The sequence below is a fragment of the Mastomys coucha genome, unplaced genomic scaffold (assembly GCF_008632895.1).
Source record: "Mastomys coucha isolate ucsf_1 unplaced genomic scaffold, UCSF_Mcou_1 pScaffold15, whole genome shotgun sequence".
Taxonomy (NCBI): Eukaryota; Metazoa; Chordata; class Mammalia; order Rodentia; family Muridae; genus Mastomys; species Mastomys coucha.
The window spans coordinates 110902830-110915074 of NW_022196897.1; the positions used below are offsets into that span (position 1 = coordinate 110902830).

General features: G+C 42.6%; 1 protein-coding gene and 1 non-coding gene across 2 annotated transcripts in view; one reads left to right on the plus strand and one right to left on the minus strand.

The window, feature by feature from the left end:
- Fbn1 (fibrillin 1) overlaps positions 1-12245 on the minus strand; it is a 209270-nt gene that overhangs the window by 15267 nt on the left and 181758 nt on the right. Inside the window, exons 49-57 of the mRNA XM_031371746.1 lie at positions 11170-11295; positions 7942-8091; positions 7511-7576; positions 7165-7281; positions 5377-5496; positions 3794-3916; positions 3343-3474; positions 1634-1759; positions 868-1074 (exon numbers count right to left, since the gene is read on the minus strand). Of these exons, the coding sequence (XP_031227606.1) occupies positions 868-1074; positions 1634-1759; positions 3343-3474; positions 3794-3916; positions 5377-5496; positions 7165-7281; positions 7511-7576; positions 7942-8091; positions 11170-11295 (1167 nt within the window). The remainder of the gene's footprint in view (positions 1-867; positions 1075-1633; positions 1760-3342; positions 3475-3793; positions 3917-5376; positions 5497-7164; positions 7282-7510; positions 7577-7941; positions 8092-11169; positions 11296-12245) is intronic.
- On the plus strand, positions 2706-2812 carry LOC116092645. The gene has a single exon (XR_004119387.1). It is a non-coding gene; the product is annotated as a U6 spliceosomal RNA (small nuclear RNA).

A 12245-nucleotide genomic window follows, 5' to 3' on the forward strand; every position in this document is an offset into this window, starting at 1 on the left:
CTGCCAATGTGCCTGACCTTCTGCAGTTTACCCTGAGGTACAGGTGAGCACTTTTTTCTGGTCTCAGGAAATGAGTCCTCTATTATGAGTCTCATTTCAACATCCCCCCAGAGGTAGGATCTTTCCTGTCCATTCCCTCCATTTACCCACAGCCTTTATTCTGTCATTAGTCACATTTTCCCAATAGGAAGACAATTTTCTTCTAATTTTCCTTTATATTTTTGCTTCTAAGCTCCTCCAGCCCCCTCCCACCCCCTCCCAGGAGCACAATGGAATACCAGCAGGAGCCTCTTTCTCAGTCCTTCTATGAACTAAACGCCAACTGTGTTGATAAAAGTAGAATCCCATGAAGCTTGCAGGTCTCCACAGCTGCCTCAGACACCTCTGATGATCCCCATACACATCTAGATGTCTAGCTGAAAGCAGCTTGTGCATCTCAGACATGATTGTGCAGCTTCCTAGCACACTAGCAGTCTTTGTACTTCTTTGATACAATATGTCCTGGCTAACTTTGAGTTAAAGTGAATATTGGTAGAATGGAACTAGATGATTGTTTATCTCATGGTTCATTTACAAACTATCTTCTAGCAGATTTCTGCTGTGCCCTTGCAAGACAGAGGCAAAGACCCAAGCATACAAAACACAATCAATTAGATCAAGGACTGTTGGCAAATGACCTTGAATGTAAGGAAGGATTTCTGTCCAGTTCAGTCAGACAGCGCAAGCTTATATTGTCAGTTCCACATTTCCATTGTTTTCCATAGTGAAACACATACAGTCCTTGCAACTACTTTTGTCTAATAATGGAAAACTAATAATGAAGAAAGAGCTTGCACCTTTTGTCAACAACAGAACAAAGTGAAGTACCTGCTCCGTTGGTCATGAATCCTCGGCCATGGGGACACAGCTTCTTGTAAGCCACTGTGCCCTCGAAAGGGCAGATCTCACAATGGGGTCCCCAGCCTCTCCCTCCATCACAGCAGCACTCAGACTTGGTGACGGGGTTCCTGTTGCTTGAGCCAATCTGGCACATGTTTTGCAGGACCTCCGAAAAGCAGTACCCTTCCCGGTTGTCTGGAAGAAACATTCCGAGGCAAAGAGGAATTGAGGGAATGTTCTGTGTGCATGGGGCATTAGGAATTTGGTCAGATATAAAAACCAAAAGGATGTAACACTTTACCCTGGGCGAAGAGGAACGAGAAGCGAAAGCTGGGAACAGCAGGGAGAGAGAAAGGAGGCGTCTGACGGAAACAAGACAAGAAATCTGTGAGTTGGCAGAAAGGCATTGGTGCAGACAAGCTTGTAACTCTTTGTGCCCCAGACCTATGGAAGGACAGTTGCAAACAGGCATGCTATAGAAAAGGGGGCAAAAAACATATGCAAGTGGGTCTGGCCACAAAGGCCTTCAAGGGCAGCAAGAAGGAAACCCCAAGCTAGCAATTCCGTGTGCAATTAGCAAAGGTAGAATTTCGCTGTGGGAAGGTCCTGAGCCCAACGTATGCTTGGTTACTAAGTCATCTCCCAAGGATGAATGTTTTCAGCTCCTTTGCAATTTTTGACATTTTCTCTTATTGCGAACCAGAAACAATGCTTGGGAGTGTAGGGAAGGTTGTAGCCAGCTTCAGATACTCACCCAAGCATTCATCCTGAGTGGGGCTGGCCGTGAAGCCATCGTTACACTCACAGGTGTAGCTCCCCCTGGTGTTAAGGCAACGCCCATTCTCACAGATCCCGGGTTTGGTCTGGCACTCATTTTCATCTGTGAACAGGAGCCATGAGACATTTATAGAAAGGTTAACTTCTTTCTTTCCTCCCTCCCTCCCTCCCTCCCTCCCTCCCTCCCTCCCTTCCTTCCTTCCTTCCTTCCTTCCTTCCTTCCTTCCTTTCTTCCTTCACCCACTCTCTCAGTTTTCTTGGCAAACAAGTAATCTATCCACATGATTAAAAGCTGGAAATCCTGGAAAGGCCAGGAATTAAAAAATCAAGGTCACCCTTTCACCCATATTTCTCAGCTACCAAAACCCTCTTCCAGATTGCCAACTTCTGATGTCCCCTTCCAGAGATGGATTACGCAATAAAAGTAATCTCTCTCTCCCTCCCCCTTCTCTATCTTTGTTCTCCTAAGACATTCTTGAGCATATTTTGATATATCTGAATGCAAATGGCAGCATTTTGGGCACATATTTTTCACTTAAATCTTGCCCCATCTGTACAGAAGGAAGATTCCTGAAAGGTGAGTTCACACACTGGAGGGAGGACTGAAGCTTGACTGTCATTTTAAAGAGATACATTACTTCATCAGAATGAAATTGTGTCGACACAGTAACATTAGCCTGGCCTGATCGTCAGAATCAACATGGCTTGTTTGTAACACTTAAGCAATATTACTGAGGAAATAATAAACCATAATTCAACAGGTTTTTAAAACATTAAAATAGCTGGATTACTTCTGGATTATCTGGTGATTGATTAGATTTGAATATCATGAACTATCTTCCCCAGTGTCTCTCTCATTTGAGAACAGCTTTGAGTCTCTAGAACACAGAGCTCCCTGAGAGAGGCAGAGAATGGGGAAACAACACCCAGAGCTATATGAAAACTCCTCAAAAACCCCACTGCTCAGCCAATCCTGATGGTCCAGGCCAGAGACCCCAGATGCCTGGGAGGCTGAGGTGCATGAGGTGTTTTAATAAAACTTTATTCACGTGCTCGCTTCAGCAGCACATATACTAAAATTGGAATGATACAGAGAAGATTAGCATGGCCCCTGTGAAAGGATGACATGCAAATTCGTGAAGCTTTCCATATTTAAAAAAAAAAAAACTTTATTCGTAAAAGAAGTGGCAGGCTAGAGAGTTGAATTTGGTTGGAAACTGAAGCTTGCTATTCCCTAGTCTAGGGTTGTGGTTTTCAATATTTGATACACATTCGAATCACCCGGAGACATTCAAAATGCCAGTGCTTGGACCCACCTCAAGGTAAGTGGGGGGGTGGGGAGGGTGTTTCTTCAAGTTAGAACCCTTGCTTAGAAATAGTGCTAGCACAGGATATTAGCAACACAACTAAGTTGACAGAATGGTGAGGGAAATCAGTGAGAAGAACTACCTCCTAGAGAGCTACATGAACAAAGGGCAAGGGTCAAAGGTGAGTGACTCTGGCAGCAATCCAGGCCAAGAAAATAGGGACAGGCCTGTCTAGAGGAGAGAACAGCAAGGCCTCTCCACATGAGCTGTGACATTTGATTAAGAGGAAGGAGCATGCCACCAACCTGACTCAGAGCTCAGGTCACTTCTGACCTCTGCCACTTCAATGCTGAGCAATCTGTATCAGGGACAGTCTTACCTATGCAGCCCTCTCCATCAGGTCTGCGCTGGTACCCAGGGCCGCAGATGCACATGTAGGTACCGATGAGGTTCTTGCACTCCATTTGCTTTTCAGTACAGTCGTGTTTTCCCTCTGCACACTCATCCTCATCTGGAAAGATACGTAATCACAACTTAAAAACAAGCTACACTGGATGCTTGCCCTTTAAATGTGAGACCATCATGTCTGTCATTTCAGTATTGAGCTTATTTCCTTTTATATGTATTGGGAATTGATATATTGAACATGGAAGGGAATCTTCTAACCACCTTTGGATTTGGTGAGGAAACTGCTTTCCAACAAACCGATGACCTTATCTGAAGCACGATGCTATGCGAGCCCTTCCTGGACTCCTTTGCTTTATGATTCATACTTGCTTGTTGAAGCATTTATAATTCTTAGGACTAAAGGGACTAAAATGGGCCCTTACCTTTACACATCCTCCTGTCTTCTCGCAGAACATATCCAACAGGACACTTGCATTCATAGGACCCATAGGTATTTACACAGCGGAAGGCGCAGAGCAGAGGATTCTGGGCACATTCATTTATATCTGCAGTAAGAGAGTGTAAAAGAGTGAGCCAATAGCACCAAGAATGTCAGAAAGAGAGAAATGTGCTTTTACTAAAAGTCAAAAGTCTTCTTTATTATAGGCATGGATGGATCCAGAGAATTATAAAAATGAGTTGATTATTTTATAGCTAGTATAAATATGGTGGCTGTATGTTCTGGATCTCCTAGCACAGCCCTCAAGCTTGCTGTCCTGGTATAATTATGGATTTACATGAATGAGGAACAAGAGGTCCACTTTGCATACTTGGAAGACTCAGGTTGACCAGTTGCTGCTTCCTTTGTACATGGACTATAGATTATCTTTGCTCCTTTCAACTAAAGCAGTTGTGATCAAAAGAGAAGACAAGCTCCCGAATACTCTTAGTAACTTCTCCTTCCCCAAACAAAGAGGTTCCTATGAGATGTTGGGATTCTCTGCTCAAACAGGGTGATCTTGTCATTTTATACTTAGAGAAGCTCAGTTTACCCAGATGCTCTATACTGGGAAAAATGACTTTTCTAGAGTGCATGGCTTAGAAATATTAGGACATGTTTTCAAAATCAAGATGGTGAAACCAAAATTCTCCCATGATCATGTTGTTCCCCCAAGAACAACGTGTGTGGAGTATAGGACTGAACATCCAGGCCAGGTTTTAATCACAGCCTCAAAAGATTCACAATACTCTGAAGGTGCCAACAGTCTGTATCTCTGATGAAGGGATCCCTTTAATACTACCATTTCCCTTCCCCTCCCCATTCTTTTCCTACACTAGTGAACCCCATCATAAAGAGCCTGTGGATCATCTGGACAGCTGCTGGGCTCTGCCTTCAGAGTTTGTGATTTAGTGATCTAGTATGAGGCCAGACAGCTTGCATCCCTAACAGTATCTCAGGGGAATATGAGGCAAATAGTCTAGGGACCAACCACTCTTTGGCACTCCCTAGCTTTTCTTTCTTTTCCATACTTCCTTCCAGGCAGTCATACTGACAAATACTTTTCAGATGCCTCTATGGGTTAGGCAACCTCTCCTCTGGGATTGACTCCAGATGACCACAGGATGTCAGTGGTTATCCAGCTCTGTGTGCAGATGTTTCTAAGAGGAGAGTAGGAGAACAAAATAGAGATGGGGGAGTGGGAGAGAACTTTGGAAACGATAGCAACAACAACTAAGAAAATAGAGAGTAGGACAGGAGGTAGTAAATGAGACAGGAGTTGTATTGAGATATAAGCAGGAAGACACACTAGTGAGCACTTTGTTATATACAATGTAACTTCTGCCACAAGGCACCTATATTGTTTTCTTTATATTTCCTGACCATATGAGGCCACAGAGAAGAGTGATGCTCAGATGTTTTTAACTCTCCATGCTCTGAAAGGTATTTAATATTAAGAACTACAATCAAGCAGCTGCTCCCATGGTCAGTATAGGCAACTGTCTCTTCTGTATCTAAGATCCTTACCTTCACATGTCATCATTGGACCAGGCTCGAATCCCTCCTCACAGGTACATTCAAAACCTCCGATCACATTCTTGCAGGTCCCATTTCCACAAGGATTGCCCACGGAGCATTCATCAGTATCTGCCAGTGATCCAAAGTGGAGATAAAATGAGTGGAGTTAAAATGGAGCCCAGGCTCTGACATCACTTTTCATTCTGTCCGAGTTCTTGGATCTGCGCTGTCTTGCTTAGTTCTCTTGTTCTTACAAGGAGAGCAACCTTCTGATCACTGGTTTATAGCTGGAGTTTGTACTTGGTCAAAGGCAGAGACAGCGGGAGATATGAATGTCTAGCCCTTACACCGCCCACGTGGTTTTCTGCAGCCTCTCCTTATGGAGGAGTGTATCTTACCCTGGGAGTAGATGTTCTAATGACTAAAATAAGGCTCTTATTTGCAGCCAGGGGTTTCTGCTGGCTCAGAGACAAAGTCTCCAATTGGCCCCACTTCACATCACTGCACAAGGCAGCTTACATATGATGGAGTCTTGCCAGATATAAAATAGAAGACTACCTAAGATTAAATAGATTATACTGGATAAAAAACAACATTCAAGTAGATTTTGTTGACTCTGTTAAAACCAGGTGGTTTATATTAGGCAGAAAAAGAAAAGACTAGAAATAAAAGAGAGAAAACATGGTAAGGGCACGGTCTTTCTAAACAACTGTGGAGAGAGAAAGTATTTTACCCAAAAAAATCCCTAAAAAATATAGATGCCTCCTAGTCCAACCACCTGGAAGATCCACTGTTCTTATTTCTGGCCTAGGCTTTAGGGAGAATATTTTCCCTTGGGAAAGAAAGAACCCTATTTTTAGAACTAGCATTGCTGTTTCCGATCTCTGAAGTCCAGGAATACAGTGGGCTCTCCCCAAGGGTCACTTCTTCTAGCACAGGAGGATTCTTTTGCGCATACACACCAGCAAACGGAAGATTCCCCCAAAACTAACATTGATAAAGTTTGTTTCTGTTTGGTTACTAAACCTCATTTTACAGTCCAGTATACTGTGTCTTCTTTGATTTAATAAAAACAATGGTATCATTGCAGTTTAGAGCTGCCAGGGTAATTAGACACAAACCATTTCATTTGCATACTAGTACACCCAAGGTGGGAGAGGCTGAATATACCTATATGGCACCCTTAGCCTGTGCTGCAGTCCTCAGACCCCCTCTCTTTATATAAAGACAGTACTTTTTAAATCTGCACACACAGACATTCAGTGTTGATCACACTGTCACAGGTATCCTTTATTAGAGTTCTTGGGGCATATTTGAATCTAGCATACAGTGAATAGAATTAAGAGTAAGTGGTCCACATGGGAGCCATCCTTGGACATTTTAATGAAAAGGCTAAAATAAGACACTGAATAGGGTGGGTGGCCTTCCATATTACCAAATATACAAGATGCAACTTTGTGTTTTTACATACCAAAAGTATAAACAATGGACACTAACAGTATAGTTTAAGTTTCACTAAGACTTCTGTTCTCTGTTGTCCTTTTCAGTATCTCTTAGGACATGTCCAGTATCTGTCTTCCAAGTTAGACTACAAAGGCCATGCAAGGAAGGATGGTCCTTGCTTGGTTCACTGCTGTAGCTCCCTACCCAGCACAGGGTGCGGACCGGCTAGCAGTCTAAATGAAGAAGCCCTCAGTGGAGGAACAGAACTCGTCTCGTACCTTGGTTCAGTAAAAGCCAAATCACTCAATTTTTCCATAAAACAATTGCAAAGGAAGGGGCTGAATCACTACTCACCCACACACTCATTCCCTTCTAGAATATAACCAAAGGGACACTCGCAGCGATAGGAGCCGTCTGTGTTGATGCACTGCCCATGCTTACAGACATCAGGTTCTTTGCATTCATCCATATCTTAAATGAAGAAAGAAAAAACAAAACAAAACAAAAAAAAACAAGGTATTTTTCTTAAACTATAGTCACATCAATGTTCAGGAAGTGAATATCTAATATCACAATACAACTATCATCCAAGTGATAAGACATCAAATAGAAGAGATTATTTCTTCTAGGTTGATGAGGAGAAATAAGACCCAGAAAAAGGACAAAGATGAGGCAGGGAGGACCTAGCTTGGGCACTCACCAACTGCTGAGTCATCAGGGCCCACAATGATCCCACTTCCAAAGGGGCAGATCTGGCGGAACGCCTCTGTGGTGGAGAGATATACTCATTAGTGGGCAGGCTAGAGACAGTGACAGGCTTCCCACGCCCCCATCCATTGTGTGGTTGTGGCCACATGCTGTTCACAGTGAGAGACACGGACAAGATGCCCAGAAACAAGGAGACATCACCAAGATTCTCAACGATGTGTCTATTCCTTGGATGACTCTGATTTACAACATTATTAAAAGAGAAAATAACTACCATGCTCCTCTGGTAAAATATGCTAAAATGGTATTCCAGTTAGACTTAGAATTTGATTATCACATTGGCTGTAAGGCTCCCATTGTTAACGATTCCATGGTCATATGTCCATGAGATCATGTGACGAGAAGCAAAGCCGTTAGACTTACCATCTGGCTCAGTGGGGCATAACTCACAAGGGTCTCCCCAGCCTTCGCCCTTCAAAGCACAGCAGCACTCCTGCTTGGAATGGTTCCTGGATTTAGGTGATGAGCACTTCCCACCTTCAAACTTCGCATAGCAGTAGCTCATTCGCAAATCTACAACAGAAATCCACAGGGCACTCTAGTCACTTTCCTACTGAATCTTCACTGTATGATAGTAGGTTGATGCATTCTTTCACTAACTATTGCAATATTCCAAAAGTGATTGCAAGCACGAGAGAGCTGAGACTGCTAAAGTCACAGACAGCTGACAATAAGATAGGATGAACAGATAGATTCATGTTGCCTCATCTTTTTCCTTCAGTTTAACTGCTACTTCAAAGCAGCCTGATAAGACTAATAAATGCCAAACCTTCTAGTCTTAATAGACTTCCATTACTGATGCTAGGATTGGAACATCCCCAGATAGAGTCATTCAGGAAGAAACTCCTGCATGAGAGCTATTCTTGTGTGGGTTTTGTACAACTTTCAGCAAGCAGACTAAGGTAAGAGAGCCTCCTGGTTCTAAGACATACTGTCATTCTGAGTTCTATATACTCTGGGACCAAAGACAACCTCACACCACAACACAGGACAAATGAAGGAGTTGTAACGTGTGGACTAGTCAACTGAGCCGCCAGGAGCATTCGCTGAAGTAGCTATTCATGGAATTGTGCGGAAAAACTTCAAGTGGGATTTTCTGCAGACTTTACACTCACGCACACACAGCAACATCAAATTAAGTTTCCAACCTAAGTCTGTTCAGTGCAATAGAAAGAGGAAGCAAAAAGAAGACAGAAGGTAGGGCTAAGTGTGGGTATAAGCAGAATAACCTTTCTTTCCAAGAATATATATATTTCTTTATATTCATTATTACTCTGGTAACTCTAAGAAAGAGGTGATCTCTTATAAAATGCTCCAACGTTGCTTGACATAACTTTGGAAGCCAACTGTTTCCATCCTTATAGAGCAGATTGAGTAACTCTGAGAAGTGAGCTCATCTAGGGTTCTGGAATGTGTTTTTTTTCAAACCCAACTTCCAGAGCCATAAGTTTCCTTCATTCCACAGTGGCTAAGCTCTGAAGATCCGAGGATTGCTTCCGCATCCATTTGGTACCTTCCCTCCCTTCCTCAGTTCTGACTACCTTTGACTTCTGCACTCTCTACCAATAGTTTTCCAGTCCAGAAAGCAAACTCCCATAACAGTGTTTGCCACCCAAATACTTACTCTGCGGAGAAAACTAATTTAAGAAAACTTAATAATTCTCATTTCTTGGGGGACACCTTTTTTTGTTTGTGTTATTCTTCACGTTCTTTGTCCCATCTATTGTTTTGCATAAACAGGTTTGTTTGTTTTTTGTTTTTTACCACTTATTCTTATAGCTGTCCTGAGACTGCTGACCTTACTCTTGATCTAGTTCAATGTTCAATCTTCCCCACACCACTCTCTACACCAAAAGAAAACAAATATCCTGGATTCAGACTGAGATCCAAATGCATAAAGTCCCAGTGACATCTGGTGCTTCAAACCCCCGTATCAGTGATTCTGTGCAACTTCCTCATTTTATGCAGAATAGAAGCCTGATTCAATTTGACACCCTATAAGAAAAATCTCTGTCTCAAAATTTCAGGTTCCAGCAGAACTTGCACTCAGTAGGAGATTTGCTTTTAGTCATGTTGCTCCCCTAGGTGAGCTTATCACCCAGAAGAGCCCCACACTGTGAAACAGCTCAGTGCTCACATACCCCTCAGCCAGAGTTCACTAGGATGCCTACTCACCAGTCCATCTGCAAATGGCCCTTCCTGACCTCTGAAGCTTCTCTGGAACTATGAAAGTCACTTTCCCTGCTTGCATTCCTTAGCTCTGGCTGAGGATGTGGCAGGGTTCTCACAGCTGGGCTGCTTCTTCCTGCAATGTCAGCTTGCCCTGTGACAGGCCTGTGCAAATTGAATTAATAGCCCTGGAGTTTCCTTTGGCTTGCCACGTGGGCAGATTCGCACCTGGCTTCTCACTGCTTTCTTTCTGAATGCAGGCCAAGCAAGCCAAAGACACAAATGAAGTCAGGCTCTATGGGGCTGGCCTGGAAGCACACAGGCAGATTAGCTACTTGAATCCAGCTGTGCCTCAATCACGATGACTCTGAAACCCTTGTGGTCATCTGATAGTCCCCTATCAAACCAACCAGAGAATTTGCAACCTTTCCCTTCATACTTCTGCACTGATCAACTGATAAAATAAAATCATAACTAGACAGAATAACAGTAACAAGAGTTCACAGGAGACTCAGAGACAATAGAACTGTGTCATGCAGTTAGTTGCTTGGGTGGATATTGGTGTGGTTTGGGTGAGCAAACTGGATTTTTACACCAATAAATGGCTTCTCTGGTCTAAAATTTGGCAGGCCTATAAATTCCTTAAATTATAATCTATACCTATTACTTGGTAATAGGAAGCAAATCACACACACAAAGTAAACAAACAACTAAAATCACAAAGCAACATATAGACAGGAACAGAAATTCTACACTAAATATTTATGGGCCTTCTCCACCCTGTAATTCATTAAACTTATTTGTAAGAGTATAGCCAAATAACAACTGCGCTGCTTGGGAATGTCTAAACAAGTTTCTGGGTTTTATCCAAACATTGTTTTGTGCTTACCTTCTGAGTCTTTTAAAGTTTTTTCTTTTATTTTAAAGTTAACCTGGCAAGCTCTTGAATATTTTCACCATTGACAGGTATTATTCGGTTTCCCCAAAGGATATGTAAGGTAAAGAGGGACAGGGGGCAGATGATCAGTTTGCATTTTCTCTGTCTGAGGATTTTGGTTTGCAGTCACATTCATTAAAGCTGCAGCTTCTGAGGCAGGAACCTATAGCTGGTCTCCTCCAGGTTCTGCAGTATCAGTGACTCTTGGGGATGCCCCCCTCCCAAGAGCCTTTCAGCATCTGTGCTTGTTGGAGGGATACAGGTGTAAGTGCCAAGAAAGTTGTATAAGCAACTGAAACTTGATGGATGAGTTTTTAACCTCAAAAGTAAAAACGAAGCTTCAGGCATATGGTAATCATTAGACCTGTGGGTGAATGAAACATCTTCCCGTTCACAAAGACTCAGAGCTTTGCCATGTTTAAAACATAAGACCATAACAAATAAACACAGAATAATAAAAGCCCTAAGTTTTCAGAGGCATTTACCTTGGCACCTTCTTCCAGTAGAGGACAGGGAGAACCCTTCCGGACACAGACATTTGAAGCTACCCTCAGTGTTGCTGCAGGTCCCCAAAGCACAGATTTCTGGCTCTTCAACACACTCATCAATATCTAAAAAGAATTATTCACATCAAAGTCAGAATGTCACCAAGGCAGCATTAGTCACTACACTGAGACATACAGGTTCAGCGTGGGAGTTGTTTCAGTACCTTTGCAAGAAAGAAGCGACTGCCTGGGATAGAATTTTGAAGTGAAGTTTTAAAAGTTACTTTTAACAAGTCTCAATATAAAAATGGAATCTGTAAGAACCTCCTAAGAGTTATAATGATGAACTTCTTACACATGGAGGTGCAGGGCAGTCACAGATATGAGCTCCTTACTTGTGAAGGTGCAGGGCCTATCAGAGAAGCTGTATGAACTCCACACCACATTGAGTTGGGAGAGAGGCCAGAACTCCAGCACCCCACCTCACCATTGCACAACCTGAGTCCAGTGCTGATCTCAGTGAAAGGTGATTTCTCTCCACTCGCTGATGGAGCCTTCCCAGCACCCCTTGCAGTAGCATTCCCAATACCCTATTGCTGCAGCCTTAAAGACTGTGCAATTCCATCCCAGAAGATGAGTCTGATGTGCAAGTTACTTTTTCTGAAGATATGAAAATCCCTTTCTTGTACAGACCAGAGCTTCACTTTCATCACAGAGCTAATAGGAACTGGATACACATGACTTAAGGCCTGTTTTCTTCAGAACATGATACATCATATTGCCTGTAAGGATTGACCTATTGAGAATTCAGAGTAGTTTGGTTAACCAACGTGTTGTGTCCTGAGGGTTTTTCCTAGAGATTCCTAGCTTGTGTATGTTGGCCAGACTATATAATTAAGTATTCCCTTTCTCTTTCCAAATTATTTGTTTAGGGAATAAAACATGATCATTCTACTTTTGTGAAAAACAGCCACTTGACTGTAACAAACTCACCCATTTCCTGCGACTTTCAGCTAGAATTTATAGTGAAGAGAGGTCTTTATAGTCTTTTTTTTTTTTTTTTTTTTTTTTTTTTT